At 37.7% G+C, this 23,834-nt stretch overlaps 1 protein-coding gene across 1 annotated transcript in view; it reads left to right on the top strand.

Moving 5' to 3' along the window:
• The first annotated feature begins 1,135 nt into the window (after nucleotides 1–1,135).
• Nucleotides 1,136–23,834, top strand: part of LOC150078189 (putative protein-lysine deacylase ABHD14B) — a 68,827-nt gene continuing 46,128 nt past the window's right edge. Inside the window, exons 1-2 of the mRNA XM_090384280.1 lie at nucleotides 1,136–1,299; nucleotides 18,273–18,388. Coding sequence (XP_090240406.1) covers nucleotides 1,293–1,299; nucleotides 18,273–18,388 — 123 coding nt within the window. The 5' untranslated portion in view covers nucleotides 1,136–1,292. The remainder of the gene's footprint in view (nucleotides 1,300–18,272; nucleotides 18,389–23,834) is intronic.

Genomic DNA, 23,834 nt, shown 5'->3' on the forward strand with positions numbered 1-23,834 from the left:
ACATCTGTAAAATCCTGTGGTGTTGAAACAAAAAATTAAAAATGTATTATCTTATGTTTAATAAAACCACCCTTAGCAAAGGATTCACAGCATTTTGCTAAGCTAGTGCTCCCATAGTCAGTGACAGATCTTAACAGAAAATGTGCATTATCTCGAAAACGGTTCATAATGTGACAGACTGTGATGGCTATTTATTTCCAGCTATATTTGATTGTGTGCAATAAAAGGTTATTTATCTATTTTATTCTTACACCTTTGAACCGCTCATATTACCAGAGCTGCTGTTTTCAAAAATCAAACACAAAATGATCTTGGTCAACTTCCTTGATAGGAAAAGAATATACAAGGGCGCACACTTTGAGCGAAATAATATTGTGCGCAAGGGTGTATCGTTTGGTGAAAAGAATTTATTCGTCAAGTAAGGCTTCGGTTTCGAGAAAAAAGGGAATGGTTTCTGTTGCATGTCGACACTAGGATGCATTCTGCACTGATTATCAAGGAGTTTCTAGCAAAGGGCGGGATTGTAGAACTGCAATACTTTTCTCATTCGCTTGATTTATCCCACGGGACTGGACTATTTCTTGTTCCTAAAAATCGAATGCACACTTAAAGGACAATAATTTGACTGCACATTATTATGAAACAATAATAAAAATATGCCATTTATGGTATTTTTTTTTTTTTTTTTTTCCCCTTGACGAGTACTGGGACCAAGTTCATGGGGTGGTTGCTAGTGTCCCGTTACTGTTCTTATTATTATTATTACTGTTGGTCAAGAAACTATCTTATTTATCTACAAATGTTCTCGATTGCGACTATCTGGAGTACAATGTAAGTGTTTTTTGGGAAGCCTAGTGCTCCTATTGTCTTTTGGAGGCTCTTTGGCATGTTGCCAAAAGAATTTGGGAATTAGCCGAACTTCTTTGACATGTTGCCAAAGAAGTTCGGATAATTCCCAAAAATTTAACAAGAGCCTCGCGCGATGTCCCCATTTCCTCACCAGCTCACCCCCACACACACTTCAGATAATTTTTATTTATAGAAATTTATATTCTAGACGGCGCAACCTGTAATTTTAAATCGCTCCACATACAAGTGTAGTTTTATTTATTTTTGTTTACATGAGAGTGTAGTCACGTGTTTAGTGTAGCTGTGTTGTGGTTATGGAGTTTTTTTCGTATTTGCTGATAACGTTTATCATTCCAGAGTTATATTTTATCACCTTTAATTTACGTTAAAGGGCTTGAAATTTATAAGGTTATAGGTTTTGCTTGCAGACAAATTTAGTTAAAATGACAGGTAAGCAATTTCGAATACTGTATAGTTAAAATAAACTTTAAAAGTTTTTTGGAATTGTGCTTTTTCTGTCATTCGTTTTTAACCAGCAATTTTCACAGTATATTTTGTATAGTACGCTTCGCTTATACCTCGAGAAGCCATCAAATCAGTTACATGTCTACACGTAACTAATTTGATGTCTACATGCAAAAAAAAAAAAAAAAAAAAAAAAAAAGAGAAGAAATGAGAAATCACAGCAGAGAGCCGATTTTAAGTACTGTAAATATTCGTTGCTAGGTTGCCTGAAAGCAACAGAGCTCGCCTGAAAACTGATTTAAATTAATTAAAATTGTACTAATATTAATGTCAATTTGTAATGAAATCAATATTTATTGAATTTGATCAGTAAAAATCAAAATTATGATTCACGTAAGTCTAAAACAATTTTGTCAAAGATAACGGATTAATCATTTACCACTTGCGGAATCAAGAGTAACCCCACCGATCATTATGTGCACTAGGTACTGGGTCTTTTCAGATTTCATATAGTGGCAGAAACTATACTTTGTGTGACAAAAAAAAAGTATAGTTTATGTCAACACCATTAGTATAAAATAAATACGAGGTAGTAGTAGTAGTGGCATGTGATGCAAGAAAGCAAGTGTATGAGCTTATGCAGCATCAGCCAAAAAAAAAAAAAAAAATCACACCATTCCCTCCAAATGCCTGCCCAGTTCCTCCTTAAATTTATTTAACCTATCAACTTCCACAATGGCAGATGGAAGTTTGTTCCAGCAATTAACCACCTGCTGGCTAAAGGCAAATTTCCGCACATCTATTCTATATGTCTTTTCTTAATTTGAATTTATGCCCCCTTAGGTTCGTAATCTGAACAAGTGGAAGGATCCCATCAAAATTCAGCGTGCTGACCCATTCAAGGCCTTATACACCTCAATCAGATCACCGCACAGGTGCCTAGTCTCCAGCCACTGCAAATTGCAGTGGCTGGAGTTGTTTGTTGTTGTTGTTTGGTTTTTAGGAGCATTAGCAACTAAGGCCATATTGCTCCGGGATATGCGGTGGTCAGTCCCTGACCTTTCCGCATCCTCCGTATTTGGTGGTGACGGGCTCGAACCCCGGTCTAATCAAGAAGCGTGTGCTATGCACTGCTGCTTCTTCCCACCTGGCTACGGAGGCGCCAACAGTGGCTGGAGACTAGGCAATGAAGGGATTCTCTTGGTAAGAGGATCCCTTCATTCCCCTCACCAGTCTTGTTGCCCTTCTCTGTACACGCTCAAGCAAATCTACATACTTCCTAAAATGAGGCCTCCAGACCTGTATGCAGTACTCAAGGTGTGGCCTGACTATTGCCTTATACAGAGGGACAATCACCTTTTCCCTGCCAGCAAAATTCCTATATATCATTGACAAAACCCCATGACCTGCCCTGGCAGCCTATCTGAATTGCTCAGAAAACTTCATATCTGACTGCACAATTACTCTCAGGTCTTTTTCATTTTCTACCACCTTAGTGTAGTACCACACAGTTGTTACGTTTCTCTGGGGTTACTTCTACCCATATGCAGTACTTTGCATTTGTCAAGGTTAAACTTCATTTGCCACTTCTTAGCCCATCTACCCAAATTATCTAGATCCTGTTGCAGTAGCACACTGTCATTACTTTCATTAACAACCCTGCCAACCTTTGTATCATCTGCAAACTTTGACACTAAACCTGATATACCTTCATCAATATCATTGATAAATATACAAAACAACAGAGGACCCAACACCGAACCCTGTGGGACTCCACTAATAACATTAGTCCACGAAGAGCAGCACCCATTAATTACCACCCTCTGTCTTCTCCCACTCAACCATCCTTTTATCTATTGTAGCAACTTACCCTTAATACCATTCTGCTCCAATTTGTACAATAGTCTTCCATGCGCAACAGTATCAAAGGCTTTCCTGAAATCCAAATATATGATATCAAAATTATTTTTTGCATCCAGTTCCTTTGTAACCACATCATAATATCCTATCAAATTTGTCAGACAAGACTTTCCCTAACAAACCCATGCTGTGTCTGAATTATTGCTGCAGTCTTGTCTAGATGATCCTGCAATTCATCTTTAACCAGTGATTCCATTATTTTACCCGGAACAGAAGTTAAACTAACTGGTCTGTAATTACTCATGTCACCCTTTGATCCCCCTTTGTGAATTGGGGATACATTTGCACATCTCCAATCCATGGGGACCTCCCCTGAGTCCAAGAATGGTCTCATAATTATGGCTAAGGGTTTGCTTAGTTGCTTTGCCGCCTCCTTTAATATAACTGGATAGATCCCATCCACCCCAGGTGCCTTTCTTATGTTTAACTTCAACAATTTCTCCTCCAGTTTGCTCTCAGTTATTACAAAATCATTAAGCACCCTGCTACAATTTGATAACCTTCTGCCATTTTCAAACCTTAATAACTTCTCATGTGTGAATGTAGATGCAAAATACTCATTCAGTTTGTTTGCTATCTGAGCAGGATCATCAACAGTCAAACCATCGATATCAAGTGAACCAATCAGATTCATCCCCTTCCTTTTAGAGTTTATATAAGTAAAGAAATCCTTTCTTTTTCTCTTAGCATCTTTTGCCAAAGATTTCTCATAATCTGCCTTCGCCTGCCTAACCTCCTTTGTGACCTGATTACAGACTAGCTTATATCTGCCATAGGCTTCTGAGTCGCTTGATAATTTATATGCATGCCATGCATTATTCTTAATAGGTATGAAACTTTTAGTAGCATCCACGATTAATTCCTTGAATGCTTCCCACTTAGAATTTACTGTTGGTAACATCGTCAGTTTATCCCACTGTACAGAATTTAAAAACTGTCTGAGACCACTGTACTCACCTTTACGGAAGCAAAAACTCTTTCCTTTACCCCTGATGGTAATTATATCTTTAAGTAAATCCCACATCAGTACACTGTGATCACTGCCACCTAGTGGTTCCTTTATCTGCAAATTCTTAATACACCAATGATCACTGCTGATAACCAGATCAAGAATATTACCCTCTCTGTCTGGTTGCCTCTCGAACATGCTGCTGCAGAAAACAATCATCCAATAAATCCACAAAAGTCTTACTAGTGTGTGAGTGACCAATCCACAAGTTCCAGTCAATATCTGGGAAGTTAAAATCCCTCATTACAAGACATTCTGATTTACTAGCCCACTCTATTTCTCCATACAATTGTTCATTATACTCATTCGAGTCATTAGCCCTATAACACACTCCTACTCTTATTTTTGCTTTCACAGTGCCTATGTCACACCAAAGTGACTCAACAGTGCACTGTTCATCTATATCAACTGGATGCACTTCTTTTGATTTTATGTTTTTCTTAATCAACAGCATAACACCTCCTCCCTTCCTATCTATCCTTTCTGTACACATTGTACTCCCCAAATTCCTGTTCTGCATTCCTTATATCTGTGTGACACCAAGTGTCTGCTATCCCAGCAATATCCGCCTTTGATGTCTTGACCAACACTTCAAATTCATCAAATTTATTTACTATTATTCTAGCATTGGTATACATGAAAGTATACGTATCCTTATTATTAGTTACCCTAACACATTAAATTATTCAATACCCTAACAGGTATTGAATTTTTTGAATTGCTGATAATTGGTGAGCATCACTTAAAATATAGCAGTGCACGTTAGAGATACAACAAATTAATTGACAACATTAACTCATATTTTTGTCAATTATGGACTAGTGGTACACATTCAATTTCTAGAAGATAACTTAAAGGTTATAACTTGTGACCAGTGTTTTGAAAAGGTTGGCAGCCCCACTTCCTATTGTACAACAAATTTGAAGTTTTTGTCTTGCTTTTAAAGGGCATAGGTAGTTCTGTTAAATTCCACTACACCGATCTCAAAGCTGATATTAAAACTGTTGTATCATCCACTATTTTGCCTTGAAATGAAATGAATAAGCAATTTATGAATTGAATTTATAAAATTTAATTTATAAATTGCTGAACTTTAGATTATAGGTACAGCCTGGCACTTCGTTGCTTGCATGGCCAAATTTGGGACAGATTCAAGCGAAAGAAGTGTGGGTTTTTTAATAAATATTCATTTTTGGCTAGTGAAAAAAGAAGAGGTTAGTTTATGCCAGTAATTTGTAACAGATACTGGAGGTGTACCCATAACCTGCAGTATAACCAAATTGTATATAGCATTAGCATTGATGCAAGAAAAGCAAGCTTATATAGCATCAGCAAAAAAAAAGAAAAAAAGAACTTCCCATTTCATCCTCCCATTCACTTCAAATGCTTGTCCAGTTCTGCTTTGAACTTATTTAAGTTATTGACCTCCACTACAACAGATGGAAGTTTGTTCCAACTGTCAACAACCTGTTGGCTAAAGGCAAATTTCCTCACATAAATTTTACAATTGTCTTTCCTCAATTTGAATTTATGCCCCTTTCAGGTGCATAATCTAAGGAAGAATCCCACCAGCATTGAGTTTGCTCAAACCATTCAAAGACTTATACACCTCAATTAGATCACCTTGAAGGTGCCTGGTCTCCAGACACTGCAATTTGCAGAACTTTAGCCTTTCTTGGTAACAGAGACCCTTTGTTCCGTTCACCAATCTTGTTGTCCTTCCCTGTACTTGTTCCAGCAGCCTGATATCCTTCCTAAAATAAGGCCTCCAGACCTGTATGCAGTACTAAAGTGTGGCCTGATCAATGCCTTTACAAAGGAACAATCAATTCCTCATCCCTGCTAGCAAAATTCCTGTATACCATTGACAAGACCCCATGAGCTACTCTTGTAGCCTGTCCGTGCCAACCTCGTATCGTCTGTAAACTTGGACATTAACCCTGATATACCTTCATCAGTATCATTGATAAATATGTACAGAAAACAACAAGGCACTCAACACCAAACCCTGGGGGACTCCACAAATAACATTAGTCCATGAAGATCAGTGTCCATTGATTACCATGCTCTGTCTTCTCCCACTCAACCATCCTTTTATCCATAGCAGCAATGCCATACTGGTCTAATTTGTACAGTAGTCCTTCATGTGTAACAGTTTCAAAAACTTTACTAAAATCTAAGTATATGATATTAAAATTATTATTTTCCATCCAGTTCCTTTATGACCACATCATAGTATCCAATAAATTTGTCAGGCAAGACTTCCCCTTAAAAAACCCATGCTGTGTCTGAACTATAACTGCAGTCTTATCTAGATGATCATGCAGTTCTTCTTTAACCAGTGACTATTATTTTCCCTGTAACAGAAGTTAAACTAACAGGTCTGTAATTACTCATGTCACTCTTTGATTCCCTTTGTGAATTGGGGACACATTTACACATCTCCACTCCATGGAGACCTCCCCTGAGTTCAAGGAAACTTTCATAATTATGGCTAAGGGTTTACTTACTTCCTTTAATATAATTGGATAGATCTTATCCACCCCAGGTGCCTTTCTTATGTTCAACTTCAACAATTTCTCCTCCACTTTGCTCTCAATTATTACAAAATAATTTAGCTCCCTGCTAGAGTTTGATAAGCTTGTGGCATTCACTTCCGTCTAGACATTCCTCTTGCGTGAATGTAGATGCAAAGTACTCATTCAGTTTGTCAGCTACCTGAGCAGGATCATCAACAGTTGTCATCAATATCAAGTGGACCAATCTGATTTACCTCATTCCTTCTAGAGTTTACACAAGTAAAGAACTCTTTGCTGTTTTTCTTTGTATCCTCTGCCAAAGATTTTTTGTAAAATGCCTTCTCCTGCCTAATCTCCTTTGTAACTTGATTACAGACCAGCTTATATCTACCATAGGCTTCTGTGTCACCTGATAATTTATATGCATCCCATGCATTTTTCTTCTCTCATTAGTTCATCTGCCGTCTATTTAGGCTGAAACCTTGAACAGTATTTCTTAGTTGGAACAAAAAGCCTAGTAGCTTCCACGATTCCTTCCTTGAATGCTTCCCATTTAGAATTTGCTGTTGGTAAAATCGTCAGTTGGTCTATTTGTATGGAATTTAAAAGTTGTCTGAGACCACTGTAGTCACCTTTACAAAAGCAAAATCCCTTCCCTTTACCTCTGATGGTAGTTACATCTTTAAGCAAATGCCACATTGGCACACTGTGATCACTGCCACCTAGTGGTTCTTTAATCTGTAGGTACTTAATGCATGAATAGTCACTGCTGATAATCAGATCAAGAGTATTCTCTGGTTGCCTCTTGAATATGCTGCTGTAGAAAACAAACAATCCTCCAATTAATCTACGAAAGTTTCTAGTGTGCAAGTGACTAACCCACAATTTGCAGTCAATATCTGGAAAGATAAAATCCCCCATTACAAGAACTTCTGATTTACTTGTCCAATATTTCTTTGCACTGTTTGTTGTACTCATCAGTGTCATTAGGCCTATAACACACTCCTACTTTCATTTTCCCTTTCCCAGTGTTTATGTCACACAAAACAGACTCAACATGGCATTGTCCACCCATGTTAACTGGATGCATTTGCTTAGATTTTGTGTGTTTTTTAAGGAACATAATAACCCCTCCTCCCTTCCTACCCTGTCTATCCTTTCTGTACACATTGTACTCCCCAAATTCCAATTCTGCATTCCTTATATCTGTGTGACACCCCGTCTTTGATATCCTGACAATATCTGCCTCTGATGTCTTGACCAGAACTTCAAATTCATCAAATTTATTTATTAAACTCCTAGCATTGGTGTACATGCAAGTATACATGCACCTGTTCTTACCCTTAGTTATCCTAACACAGCCCATGTATTTACTTGTTCCATGATGACTACCAGCAGTCCTGGAAATCCCCTGCACCCTGCTTTCCAGACTGCTGCTCATTCCAATAGAAGCAGTGCAAGAATCACTTTCACCTCTGCCTGTGGCTTCTGTTAATCAATTAGTCTGTGAATCCCCCCCAAGCTAGCAGTTTTCCAACCCACCTAACACTGTCACAATAGAATCAGCAAATATTCTTGCACCCTTTCTATTTAAGTGTATCCCATCCCTGTAGAAGCAGTCTCTCCTGTTAATAACCACAGACCACACTGAGAAAAATTCTACCCCATGAGCCTTGCACAGTCTCTCCAGGGCCGAATTGATTGACAAGGCTCTCATAATATACTCCCTCCTATCATGTCTTGGCTGAATTGCAGTCACTTTCAAATTTAACCCAACTCGCAACTTTTTTTTTCAACATTGACCTGTACTTGTTAAGTAAGTCTGCAGATCTCTACTCTTAATTTCATTAGTGCCAATGTGTACAACAATATCACCCTTTGTGCCCTGAAAAGATGATATCTTCTCTATAACCTTATCAACTTTTGTCCCTGGCAGACATAACCCTGGTCCTATTCCACCTAACCTTTTTGCATAATATATTTCCCCATCTCCCTGACAATAGAGTCACTGAAAATAACTAGCTCATAGCAATAACTAGCATGTGACCAGCAATCCAGAGTTTTTTTGATTTAGAACCAACAATAGTTCTGCCATTTTTGATTACTTAGGTAGGAAAAATCACCAATTGTGAGTGGGGAAAACAGATCTACAGTAATATGTTGCAATCCACTCTGTATCCGCTGGAAGCATGTCTTCTACAAAGTTGTTATTACATCAGTTTTAGCAATGTCTAAGAGTGTTTTCTTTGCTGGTTTTTAAATATCATTTAAGAGGTCATAAGAGTTGCTTCTTCCCTCCTTCCAACCTCCCAATAGCTGTTCAGATTTCTGGGCCAATTCTTGGGAATTGGTCTTTATATAAATCTTTCACCATCCTCATTAGCATTAGTTGAGGCATAATGCAAGAAAGCAAGCTTATACAGCAAAAGCATCAGCCAAAAAAAAAAAAAAAAAAAAAAAAATATATATATATATATATATATATATATATTTATATCCTTCTCATTTCACCCATCAGGTCACTCCAAATGTTATTATTATTATTATCATTATTAGCCATATGGTGCAAGGAAGCTTGAGGCTTTTGCTGCACCAGACAAAAAAAAAAAAAAAAAATCCTGAATTACCCTGAGAGAGAGAGAGAGAGGGGGGGGACAGGCTTTTGCATATCTAAGAAATTTTTTCAGATCATGTATGCTCATGCAATGCTTTAATTTAATTTTGATGGGGATGACCATTTTAGGATGTTGATGCAGCTACACATTGTGCTATATCTCTTCATGAGTGGTTCAAGTGTGGTTGTGGATTGAGTAAATTTTCCCAGTTCCAAAGGTCACTGGATTTGAGTCCACCTCAAATCCATGAGTTATGTTAGAATGTGGCAAACAAGCAGCCTATTAATTTAATCACTGAAGAAACTAGAGGAGTTACTGTTACGGTAATGGATTAAATTATACTATGCCTTGTAGGATATCTGTATACCTACAAGGTATTAAAATTCAATTTATAATATTCTGCCTTGGCAGTTATCTATTTTGTGAACAATTTTGTAAGGTTTATTTCCCCCCCCCCCCATTGAAAGTGGTATTTGTTAATTACTTGTCTCTTTGTTGAGTTGTGACATAAAGATGGAATCAGTAATCAAGTACAATACAATATAATTATTTTTTTCTGCATCTGCTGAAGAGATGAACTTATTTTGCACCCACTGGGGTAAAAAAAAATAAAAAAATTCTCATATTACTCCCATTGTCAAAATGTGCCTATCCAATTTTTTGAATTTTGCTAAACTCTTTGCTTCAGCCACACTTGCATGCAACTTCTAACATTCTACAACACATTTCCCAGTGGTAAACTTAAAAATCTAGTTTACCGTTCTTGGCTAAAATTTTATAGTTGTTCCTTATCTTTGTTGTCTTACCAAATGAGCATATTCTCCCTTTTTTCTTTTACTAACCCATCTCAGGGCCTTATACACTTTAATCAAATAATGATTTTAAAAGATTGGCATTTAACTGAAAGAAAATAGTAGTCACAGAAATCATTTATATTATATATTGCTGATCTGTACATAACACTTATGCTTAATAACGATTTTCTAAGATTGGCATTTAATTGAAAGTGATATATTTATCTGATTTATATTAGGAAAATATAGGGAATGCCCAGTGGTGAATTGTGAATATTTTAACAATGGGCTCACAGTTTTTTGGACTATCTACCGAGTAAAATTTGATCGGTCACAGAAGTGACATTATCCATGGCTTCCACCAGAGGCCTTCCCACGCTTGCACTACTAGTAGTGGGATTAGAGTGTGTGACTGGTATGATATCTCGAGTGGGGGGGGTGGACAGATGGGGCTTATTATCCCCTTAACCATGTTTATAATGTTCCTAGGTCTATCTAAAAAAAAAAAAAAAACTTAAAAACCTGGTTGTCGTGCCTCCCCTTACGGTGATACCTGGATACGATAGTATATGGAGTTCTAACTTTTTAGAATTTTTGAATAGTACAAAGGGTACTAGGAAAGTTTTGCAATATGACGCAACAATGAATCACAGGAAGCTGCTTGTTGCTGCATGTTGAGACATGTTCATACATGCATAGTAGCCGCCGCGCCAAGTTGATGGGCTCAGTTATTCATTAGTAGTGAGAGTGTAAAGTGCTTGCGATGGCATCGTGGTCACGAAATGAGATAAGGACAGTTTTGCGGTATAATTTCGTGCGTGGTTTAACCATAGACCAGTGCTTAGAAGAAATGACTCTTGCACTAGATGATGATTGTCCACATCGTACAACGATATTCAGGTGATATAGAGAATTCCAAAGGGGAAGTTTCACTCTGGAGGATTCTGAGAGGCCGGGAAGGCCACGAACGTCAGTTACGGAGGAAAACGTTACTGCTGTGAGGAAAATGCTTGACGAAAACAGGCGAGTGACCTACCAACAGATAGAGGATACTTTGGGCCTACATGCACCAGCAATTCGTTCGATTCTGCAAGATCATTTGCACGTGAAGAAACTTTGTTCTCTCTGGGTGCCGCATCAACTGACTGAAGAGCAGATGACACGACGTGTGACTTGGTGCCGGGAGATGTTAAAAAAGTTTGATAAGGGACAATCTCGGTATGTGAACAACATCGTGACAGGTGACGAGACTTGGCTGTACTATTACGATCTACCGACCAAGGCTCAAAACAAAGTTTGGGTCTTTGATGATGACGACACACCCGTAATTGTCAGAAAATCCCGATCTGTAAAGAAGAAAATGATAGCTGTATTTTTCAAATCGAGTGGAATTGTGGAACGTGTCGTTTTGGATACGCAGAAGACAATCACAGCTAAGTGGTATACTGAACAATGCCTGCCTAAAGTCATTGGATCTATGAAGAACCTGCGGCCAAAGTCAAGAATGGACACTTGGTACCTCCATCACGATAATGCTCCAGCTCACCGCGCCAAAGCCTGCACCGAATATTTGACCACGACAGGACTGAAACTTCTCGAGCACCCTCCCTACAGTCCAGACCTTGCTCCCTGCGACTTTGCACTGTTCCCGCATGTGAAAATGAAGCTAAAAGGGAGGCGGTTTTCCAGTGATGAGGACCTTCTACGGGCTTGGGACAACGAGTGTGCTTTACTCCCTAGTGAAACTTGGCAGAACTGGTTTAAAGATTGGTTTCGGAGGATGGAGAGGTGTATTGAATGTAGAGGAAATTACTTTGAAAAAATTAAATAAACAAAGCTGTATTGCAAAACTTTCCTAGTACCCTTTGTATGACATCACAATCATACTTCCTGAAGTTACTACAGCAGTAAGTATGATTGCAACCACACAAGTGTTTATCATATGACTACAACAATACAAGTATTTATCACATGACTGCAAGAATACAAATATTTGTCAACAATTTCTTTTTTTCATCTCGCATTTTTGTTACATTCCATTTTTAGGTGCCCACAACACCTAATCTACCGTGAGTGCTCAGCACACGTGCAGCTTTTTTATTTGTCTTTTTTTTAATAACTAGGAAAATATAATGGATACATTTTTTTTTCATGATAAAATTTTAATATTGCAAATAAAAAATAACACTAAATATTTCCAATATCATAAATAACATAAAAACTATCACAAAACATTCCACAATATAAAAACAGATATTACATAAAAAACAAACTATTCTAGAAAAGGTACACAAAAATCACGGATTACATGAAAAAAAAAATGATTACACAAATATTCAAGAAAAATTTATTCTAAAAATTGCCATATAGAATTTACTTCTTTATTAATATTTGTTTTCGATCTTCTGCTTTGCTCAATAGCTGAGCAGGGTTAAAGAGGAATGATTTGACGTAACGATCTGGATCAAATTGAAGCAATGGTTTTCCATTTAAATGTATGGTCATCATAATCTGCAAAGTGTTTAATTGTCAACATTATTCATTCATTCACAGAATATTATTCATTATGCTGAAAGCTTGCTCAGCTTCAACACTGCTAATCACAGTGGTTTCAAAGATATTTCTGGCTTTCTTCATTGAAAAGAGAATTTCACTCGATCTTAAAGATAAACTGTCTTTGACAAAATCTCTAAAATCATTAATTTTTATTTCATATTTTATCAGAAAACTTAAATTTCTTATTCGGTTTTCACTGCTGCCACCGAGACGAAAGTTCTTTCATGTTGCACAATTTTGGGTAGCATATGTTTAAAATTTCTTTAAATTCCTCATCATCAATGGTATTATTATTTTCTTTATTTAATTTAGAATCACTCTGTTGCATTAATAACTTATCCTTTAAGAATAAAATAATGCATTTAATAACTTGTCACGAGATAATTTTTTAAATGTGTTCTTACTTTCAATTTTTATTTGTCCAAATTCTTTCCACTTCAACATGCTCTCAGTTTTAGCTTCATAATTTCCTTCAGAATTTTTCAAATAAGCAATAGCATTGATAATTCGAATAATTAATTTATCTACTTTTACCATAGTGAATCTGTAAAGCTTCTGAAAGGTAAAAGAGCTCCTGCAGAATGTTGATCATTATTGCTAAATGGTTAAGAAATTCCAGATTTAAAATTCAATTTAATAATCTGGAATATTTAACTTCTGATTCAAAATGTTTGCACAAAGCCGGATAATTCCTCCAACCTGCTTGAAGTGGTGGAACCAATGTTTAGTCTTTAGAGCTAAGTTCCGGTCAACCCTATCCTATCTCTTCCCTCATGCAGTATGATTGATGACTTACTTTTGAGGTTATGATGAACGTCGTGGCGAGATCCAATATTCCTTACATTTCGAGGGTACAGCTCTAAAACGGTGTTCGCAGGCCGGCTGCTAGTTAGTACACCGGACCGAACCTATTGGTAACTCTCTCGGAGGCTTCCCAATCAGCTTGTGTATAATCTTGCTACCTCTACTCTGCCAGATAGTGACTGGAGGGAGTCCGAGTAGTGTGTATGTGGGGAGCATTGTCGAGGCCACGTTATGTCAAGGATCTGGGTATATTCTTAGAATGTGTACACCATATCCAAAAATTTCATTACTTCACACAGCATGTCCCACACACTTTTTCTTACTATTGAATACACCATGAATTGTCAAACTAATAGAGCAAGCTTATCTGCGAAAAGATCTAAACCTCCCAAGCACTTCTTAATTCATTTCAAAAATATAGTGGTCTCAATTCTAATCTCAACGATGTCCATTTCCACTTGCAGTCTGCCAAACCCCATGTACTTTTTCTCACAGAATCTCAGTTATCGGTTGATTCACCTACTGCTCATCTCAGATGCCCAAATTATTCGCTGTATGATTCCTTTCGCCTCAAAGATGGTACTTGTGCATATGTCCGTTCAAATATTCCCTGTCAAAGACTTGGTAATTTGGAATCTCCTCTTTTCAAACTTCTCTGGCTTAAAATCTCTACTTCATTGTGTCAAATTCATCTGTTGTCTCTACAGTTCTCCCAACTCTACTAATCACTTGGAGCTCTTTGACTTCCTCTCTTTGCAACTTGACTTTCTCTAGTCCAACTTTCCTAACAGTGAGGTAATTTTCCTTGGTGATTTTAATGTTCACAACTCCAGCTGGCTTCTGTTTTCTAGTCACACTGACCCAGCTGGTCGAGATGCTGAATCTTTTGCAATTACTAATGACCTTGCACAGATTTTTCATTTACCTACAAGAATACCGGACAATCCTAATCACAGCCAACACGCTTGATCTTTTTCTCACAGACAGCCCTTCTAAGTACATGGTCGAAGTGAGAGGTCCTTTAGGCACTTCAGATTACAACTTAGTGATTGTCTCTTCTCCAATAAAGCCTTTATCTCATGGCTATTCCCAACCTCATGTTGTTTGGCATTACAAGAATGCAAAATGGGATGGCCTGCGAGATTTCTTTTCTTCTTTTCCTTGGTCGGATTACTGTTTCGAAACTTCTGATGTCAAGGTTTGCTCAGATCGTGTCAGTGAAATTATTCTTGCAGGAATCGAATCCTTTATCCCACACTCCACTTTAAAATCTCATCCTTTATCTAAACCTTGGTTTTCCAATAAATGTGCTAAGGCTGTTCAAGAAAAGAATATTGCATATCGTAATTGGCTTGTTTCTAATTCTTCAGTTTCATTTTCTGCTTATACCAAAGCTTGCAACAACTGAAAAGCAGTTATTAATCAGTACAAACTAGACTTTGAACAGGCTAAGAGTAGAAAACTTGCTTCTTGCCCTAATGGTAGCCGAGAATTCTGGTCTCTTGCCAAAGCTGTTGGCCACAACTTTTGCCCATCTCTGCTCCCACCTCTGTCCAAACCAGATGGCTCTGTTGTCACTTCAGCCAAGGATAAAGCTGACCTGCTAGCATCCCATTTTTCTTCCAACTCATGTATTAATGATCTTGGTAAAACACCTCCCACCATTCCCAACACGCTCCATTCAATGCCTCCTGTGGTCTTCCGTCAAAAGGATGTCAGAAGGATTTTGACAAATCTTGATGCTAAGAAAGCTCCAGGTCCTGATGGTATTTCTCCACTTGTTCTCAAAACCTGTGCTCCTGAACTTACTCCTATTCTTTGCCGCCTTTTTTCACTTTCTTATTCCAAAGGTGTTTTTCCTTCTGCTTGGAAATTTGCTCATATCCAGCCAGTTCCTAAAAGGGTGACAAATCCCTCCCATCCAATTATCGTCCCATTGCAATTACTTCTACTCTTTCTAAAGTAATGGAGAAATCAATTAACCGCCAACTCTTAAACTACCTAGAAACCTTCCATCTGATCAATGATCGCCAGTATGGATTCCGTCAGTGTCGATCCACTGGTGATATTCTGGCTTATGTTACCCATTTATGGACTAACTCAATGGAAAGGTTCAGTGAAACACAAGTAGTTGCTCTTGATATCTCAAAGGCTTTCGATCGTGTTTGGCATAAAGGTCTTCTAAACAAGCTTCCATCTTATGGTTTGCCAACTGTTTTTAGTAATTGGTTATCCAGTTTTCTCTCTGATCGCTCACTGAGGGTGATGGTAGATGGCTCTCTGTCTTCTGACTTCTCCACTAATACCGGTGTCCCCCCAAGGTCAGTTCTTTCCCCCACTCTTTTCCTCTTGTATATTAATGACCTTCTTCCGTTGACTGGAAATCCTATCCATAGTTTTGCTGATGATAGCGCATTGCATTCCACTTTCCATTTTGAGAAATCTTGTCCTGCTCAATCAGCTTCAACTTTTCGAAAATCTGCTACCAATTCCTTAAATGCTGGTCTTCAAGTAATTATCCAGTGGGGCAAAGACAACTTAGTTGATTTCAACCCTTCTAAAACTCAGTTTTTTTTTTTTTTTTTTGGTAGTTGTTGGCGCATTGGCTTCTGTGGCCATAATGCACCTCCCAAGGTTTTTGCAGTACTTTGATCCAAGCCCGAGGCGGCCTTTGGTTTGCCAGGCAGGCACTTTACCCACCCGGCTAGCCTGGTCGGACTAAAACCCAGTCTTGTCTTATATCTCGCAAAAAGGATTCTTTTGCTCCTATGCTTATCTTTAGTGACACTCTGATTTCTAGGCAAAATAATATATCTCTTTTGGGGATTACCTGGACTTGATCTCTCTTGGCACAAGCACATTACAAATATTGCTTCCTCTGCATCTAAAAAACTTGGTTTTCTCTTTCGCTCTCGGCGTTACTTTTCTTCCAAACAGCTGCTCACTCTGTATAAATCGCAAATCTGCCCTGCCATGGAATATTGTTCCCACATCTGGGGTGGTGCCCTCAAAACCTCTCTGTCTTCTTGATTCCATTCAGAAGAGGGCAGTTAGGTTAATTAATGATTCATCTCTAACAGAGTCTCTCCACTCGCTGTCTCATGGACATACTGTTTCTGCTGCATGCCTTTTCTACAGATACTTCCTCGGGCACTGTTCTTCTGAATTGGCTTCTATAATTCCCGCTCTTTCTTTCAAAACAATCCGAACACGTGCCGCCACCAGCCAACATCCATTTACTGTCCAACTTCAAACTCACAGAACCAACTTTTCATCTTCCTCGTTTATTCATTCAACTGCCGTTTTCTTGAACAACCTTCCTTCATACGTATTTCCTGAAAATTACAGTCTACAGAAGTTCAAGTTTAATGTCAACAAATGTCTTCTCAACCTCCAACCCAAGCATGGTACTAAGTACTATAGGTTCTAATACTTCTCGTTTGGGGTTAAAAAAAAACAAAAAAAACCCCACAATTGCATTCCGCAAGCTACAATCTACCCATCGTGGCCCGAACACACGACTGATCTTTATAGTTTCCACATCAAGTTCTTTAGCAATCATCCTTAATTCACACTGGCATTTTGGAGATTGGTGATATAATGCATACAGTTTTTTTTTTTAATTATTGCCTGTATGCCATTATTTTCGAACGTTTCTACACAGTGAAAGTCTCAACGAAATTTCAAAATCGGCCAACATTTCGGCTTTGTAAAGTTTATATATCTTAGTTGCCTCAATCTTCCCCCTACGTTGCTACTGTCACTAGTTCTTTGGATACTGTGCAAAATGGCAGAATCACGGATATTCAGCTACTGTGACCATGTAAACATAGACAGGAGAAATTTACTGGAAAGTATGGATCGCTCACTTCTCCGAAAAACACATGCCTGTTTGTCGGAGTAAAGGGGAACCAAAACACAGGTTGACCAGAGGCTATTATCTGTGTTGGGAATCTTCTTAATCCATGTTGGGAATCTTCTTAATCCTTTGACTGGCTATGGAAAGCATATTGACTAGCACGACTTCTTGGTATATGACTGCATAGGTTTTTAGGGACACCACTAACATTGTGAAAAGGTAATCCCTTTCACTTATTTTGCACTTTCTAATTACCTAAATTGACTAAAGGCCAGAGGTGAGAACAATGCATACAAAGCTGTCTCTCGTAATCCGTTCGTTATATGGAAATTTTCTTCGTTCAAAGAAACTATTTTAAATATAATTACCAAAGGGAATTAAAAAAAATTCGCTATAAAGAAGTTGGTTTTGGTTAAACAGAGTTCGATTAAATCAAAAATGAAGCAATTTTAAAATACATAACTGATCGATTGTGCTATAAAATCCTGGGGATGGGCCCACGCTCGCCCCATTGTAGTTTCAGCTCTGGATACTCAATCAATTACAATAATTTCATTTGTAAAATAAATGATCTTCTCAACGATGGGCTTGCAAATTTTCAAAAAAAATAATAGTGGGCTCTAGTGAGCCCACTATAGCCCACCACTGGGAATGCCTATTATGTATTACAACATACAGATTAAATCTTAATTGTATCACAAAATTTTGAGTTACCTATACTTTTGTTTATTTTGATAAAAGTATATATTTTGTGATGTATAAGGTGCATAATTTTATTTCTGTTATTGTAAAATTTTGAGTTATACTTTTATTTATTTTGATAAGTATATATACATTATATATAATAAGGTGCATAATTTTATTTGTGTTATTGTATTTCAGAACTTGAAACTGCGAATTTTTGGAGGAAAGTAAACCTACACCAATTTGCCATTCCAGATGAAGTTAAACACTTGGCACTGGCAATTGAAATCCACGAGGAAACAGCCATTATTGAGGTTTGCCTTTTATTTTTATATTTGGATGAGATCATAAAATAGAAAAATGCATTTCTGTTTGAATTAATTATTTATAAACCCTTACTTTCTTTTAAAAAAAGTTTACCTTACAGTAAACAGAAAAATATAATAAATGCAAAAAAAAATTAATTTTAGATTTTTAAAGTATAAGATTTAGCATTAGTAGAGGCACCTGATGCAAGAAAGCAAGCTTATGCAGCATCAGCCAAAAAAAAAAAAAAAAACACTTCCACTTCAGTTCCACTTCATTTTAGATTTTTAACTTGAATTTGAAGTGTTGGTAAGACCTCAAAGGTGGATGTTGTTGGAATATCAAAGATGTGGTGTCACACAGATATAAGGAATGCAGAATTTGAGGAGTACAATGTGTACAGAAAGGACAAACAGGATAGGAAGGGAGGAAGGATTATGCTGCATTAGTTAGAAATCACATAAAATCTAAGGCACGAAACACATAAAATGTAAGGCAGTGCATCCAGTTGACATGAGTGGCCAGTGCAATGTGGAGTCAGTTTGGTGTGACATAAGCACTGGGAAAACAAATATGAGAGTAAGAGTGTGTTATAGGCCTAATGACCCTGATGAGTACAAAGTGGCCAGAAAAGCAGTCAGTGTCTTATAATGGGGGATATTTTAACTTTTCAGATATTGACTGGAACTTGTGGATTGGTCACTCGCACACTAGCAAGACTTTTATGGATTTATTGGATGACTGTTTTCTACAGCAGCATGTTCCAGAGGCAGTAATACTCTTGATCTGATTATCAGCAGTGATTATTTTTGCATAAAGAATTTGCAGATAAAGGAACCACTAGGTGGCAGTTGATTACAGTATACTGTTGTGGGATTTACTTAAAGATATAACTACCATCAGGGGTAAAGGAAGGTTTTTTTGCTTTCATAAAGGTGACTATGGTGGTCTGACACAGTTTTTAAATTCTGTATAGTGGGGCCAACTGATGTTGTTACTAACTGCAAATTCTAAATGGACACATTCAAGGACTTAATCTTGGAAGCTACTAGGCTTTTCATACCTAAGAAATACTGTTCAAGGTTTAGGCCTAAATGGATGTCAGATGAATTAATGAGACTTGTGGCAGAGAAGAAAAATGCATAGGATGCATATAAATTATCAGGTGACACAGGATCCTATGGTAGATATAAGCTAGTCTGTAATCAAGTATATAGTAGATATAAACTAGTCTGTAATCATTGATGAAGGTATATCAGACTTGACGTCCAAGTTTGTAGATGATACAAAGGCTGGAAGGGTCGTTAACGACAGTAATGATGGTACGCTGCTGCAAAAGGATCTAGAAAAGTTGGACAGATGGGCTGAGAAGTGGCAACTGAAGTTTAACATTGACAAATGCAAAGTACTGTATATGGGTATCAGTAACCCCAGAGTAATGTACCAAATGTGCAGTACACTCAGGGTAGTGGAGAATGAAAAAGACCTAGGGGTAATTGTGCTGTTGGATATGAAGTTTTCATAGTAGTGCTGACATGCTGCCAGAGCAGCTCGTGGGGTCTTGTCAATGATATACAGGAAATTTGCTAGCAGGGATAAGGAGGTTATTATCTTTTTGTATAAAAGGTCAGGTCACACAACTTGACTACTTCATACAGGTCTGGAAGCCTCATTTTAGGAAGGATGTAGAGGTGCTGGAACGAGTACAGAGAAAGGCAGAGAGATTGTTCAGGGAGAACAAAGGGATGCTCTTAACCAAGAAAGCCACAAGTTCTGCAAGTTGCAGGACTTCTGCATCTGGAAACTAGGCACCTGCGAGATGATCTGATTGAGGTGTATAAGGCCATAGCAAGCTCACTGCTGTTGGGATTCTTCCTCTTGCTCAGATTACACAGCTGAGGGGCATAAATTCAAATTGAGGCAAGATGGTTGCATAATAGATATGCCAAAATTTGCCTTTAGCCAGCGACTGGTTGATTGCCGGAACAAACTTCCATCTGTCGTTGTGGAAGTTGATAGCTTAAATACAAGGGGATAGCAAAAAGTTTGTACCCTTACCTAGAAATAATAGCCCTAGAAAGGTGAAACTTCACAGGAAACTTTGTTTTCTATGTACTCTCCATGTATAGTAACACATTTCTCCCATCTATGGTTCAGTTGTTTAATGCCTTGATCATAGAAGTCTGCACTTTTTGCCTGAAACCACGATTCCACTTCATTGATGACTTCCTGAGACAAATCAAACTTGTAATGGTTTCTTCATTTCTCAAAAGAAGTGTGATGGTGCTAGGTCAGGAGAATAGGGTGGGTGAAGTCGTTTGAAGTTGCACTGGGCAACAAAGTTGATGGTGGTAATAGCTGTGTGAGCCGGTGCATTGTCTGACAGAAGGACACCTTTGGTTAACATTCCACGTCTTTTCACCTTAAAAGCATCGTGGAACTTTTTCAAAAGATTTCTGTGGTATTTTCCAGTAAGTGTAGAACCATGAGGTAGATAATCTGTCAGGATAACCGCTTTTCTGTCCCAAAACACACAGAGCATCACCTTCTTTGCAGATGGAGTGGTCTTTGTCTTTTTGGGAGGTGGGGCAGAGGTGTGCTTCCATTGCTTTGACATGTCTTTAGTCTCTGGATCATAATGGTACACCCAGCATTCATCATTTGTCATCAACCGATCAAAATAAGTTCTCAACATCCTCATTACATAAATCCAACAGCTGGCTAAAACATTGCATTCGACATTGTTTCTGCAAAGGCATCAGCAACCTTGGAACCCATCGTGTGGAGGCTTTAGACATGTGCAGATGGTCATGTAAAATGCTGTGAGCAGACCCATAACTAATTCCCACTGCATTTGCAATGAAATGAATTGTCACACGTCTGTCACTCAGCACAGCTGCTCAACCTTTGCAACTGTCTCACTGTCTGTGGATGTTGATGGCCTTCCTTCACTTTGCTCGTCAAAGACACTTGTATGACTGCATTGGACTCCTGTTTCCACTTTTTTACGGTGTCATAGGATGGACAATTCTGCCCATACACAGCTTTCATTTCTTTGTCAATTTCCTGAACCTTCTTGCCCTGCAAATTCAGGAACTTGATCACTGCTCGATTCTCCACTTTGTCAACCATAGCTTTCTTCCTCAGATTCTGGGCTCCACCTCTGGTGTACGATCACCTATGGGAACAAAATTTCACATGTTGGTTATTGAATATGTAGACAACTTATATTAAAAACGGCATCTTCCTACTGATGTTTTATCTAGGTCAGGGTACAAACTTTGATACCCTCTCGTAGATAGGAAAAACTGGACAAACATTTGCAGTAAATGGATAGGTGAAATGGTAAATTTTTTTTTTTTTTTTTTGCTGATGCTATATAAGCTTGCTTTCTTGCATCATATACCACTAATGCTAATGCTATAGCTTGTCATTACCTTTGTTAGTATGTTATCCCTAAATGAGACATTCCAGTTAGGTTCTTCCTGACAGTATTGTGGTTTTGCCCCTTTCACTCATTTGGAGAGGTCTGTGTTTGAATCCTTTCAGCTTTCCTTTGTTGACTTCAACTGGTAGCTTTGATGTTTAGCAATGTAGTGAAAGCCTAATGACACACATCTAGAAGTGTGTGTCATTAGGCTTTCCTTTGTTGGCTTCAAATGGTAGCTTTGATGTTTAGCAATGTAGTGATGACCAGGAAAGGTTAAATATCTTTGTACTCAACTCTTCAATAAAATCTTCTGTTGTTAATTGCTTTGTGTCCAGGTGTATCTCTGTCAGTGTGTACCCATTGCTTGAATCCAATAATATCTTATGGTTCGTTGTTTTAAAAATATTCTCTAGAAACTTTTTTTAATTCATCTATTCCTGGACATTTTTCACACCGATGAGGCATACAATCTTTTGACTCCAAATCACAGACTGTTTTACCAATGAGAACCTTGTAATCACATTCAACAGGACTTGCTGCTAGCATTAACTTGACATTTTGATGGATTGTGCATACACATACAAAATGTGTTCCTGGTGCACCAACTGTGATGCACCACTTGGTTGAAGTTCACAAAATTTAGAAAATCCAATGTCAGATCCATTTCCTTATCGATAAGTTATAAACATTTCCTTCAAGTTGCTGAGTAGTAGTTGCTTTCGCATTTGCATTTTTATTCCTTCTGCATTTCTGATGGAAATGTAATCTTTCTTTCCAGGGCATATCTGCTAAATTCATCATCTTCAAAAAATTCCATCACCTTTTGCTTTAATTGCTCAGAAAGCGTTTTTCCTTGCCTTTTTCCATGTATGTCCATGATTCCTTCTTTTTCTTTAAGTTTTCTAGCTTTCTTGACCATTCTTTCTGAGGCACTAAACTTCCATTGTTTTCTTTATGGACCAACTAACTGGAGCTAGTGTTAATATTTGAAGTATTTCTGAAAGACTTGATACCATAAATTTTTCTTTCAATTCTTTCAGCAGTTCATTGTAATCTAAGCAGTTTCCACATTGAAGACTTGCATTTGGCTCCATGATGTCATTTGGATCCAAGCCACTAATAGATGCAATTTTACTGGCAATTACATCTTGTACTTGACTTGCTGTCCTTTTGGCATAGCCTTGTGAGTCTCTCTTAGCCATTCGCTGAAATTTCAGAGGAGAAATACCAATAGCCATCAAACTTGTGTTCAAGCTTTCAGTCACATGCATTTTGTCGTTGTGGTCTGATCTAGATGAAGTTGATGTTCCTGTTGCTGCTTTTCGGCTGTTAGACTCTTTTCGGCATGATGGGCACAGCTTCTTGCCTGGTGTTATGTCTACCTTTGTTAGGTCTTTTAGATAGTCTGCCATTGACAAATCAATTGGTTGTAAACTTTTTTCACCATATGATTTTTCTTCTGGAAAGGATTGCAACATGAACACTGCAAAAATTCAAATTCTGTCAAAAGCAAAGCTTCATGATGTAGACAAATTGTCTTCTTCACCCAGTTTTAATCTACCAGATTGACCTATCAGCTGTTCTCCAAATTCAAATTCTTTAAATAATTTTAACCCGGTTTTGCATGTATAGGATAGCACATGACATTTAGAATTAACCATATGACTGATGGTGCATGAGTCCAGCTTATCTCCAGCAAAATCTTCTGATTCCATAGTTTTCATGCTGACTAATAAGTGGATGTTTCTGCAAGCAATGAAAACTTAATTAACTTTATTACAGTCAAACAATAAAAAACAGAGGAATAAAATAAACAAACTGTTAATCATGATGATAAAACACATTAATAACAGCATGGTTCAAATATCAGCTATTTATACTTTTTTTGTATGATTCTAGAATATTCCAGTGTCTAGAATGTTCACCATTTTTTTTTTTTTTTTTTTTGAATTCAAGAATATTCTATAATTCTTGGGTATTTTTCTAGAATATTCCAGAATTCTAGAATATACTCTATCTCTAGA

The sequence above is a fragment of the Mastigoproctus giganteus genome, chromosome 11 (genome assembly GCF_048544385.1).
Source record: "Mastigoproctus giganteus isolate SK-2022 chromosome 11, ASM4854438v1, whole genome shotgun sequence".
Classification (NCBI taxonomy): Eukaryota; Metazoa; Arthropoda; class Arachnida; order Uropygi; family Thelyphonidae; genus Mastigoproctus; species Mastigoproctus giganteus.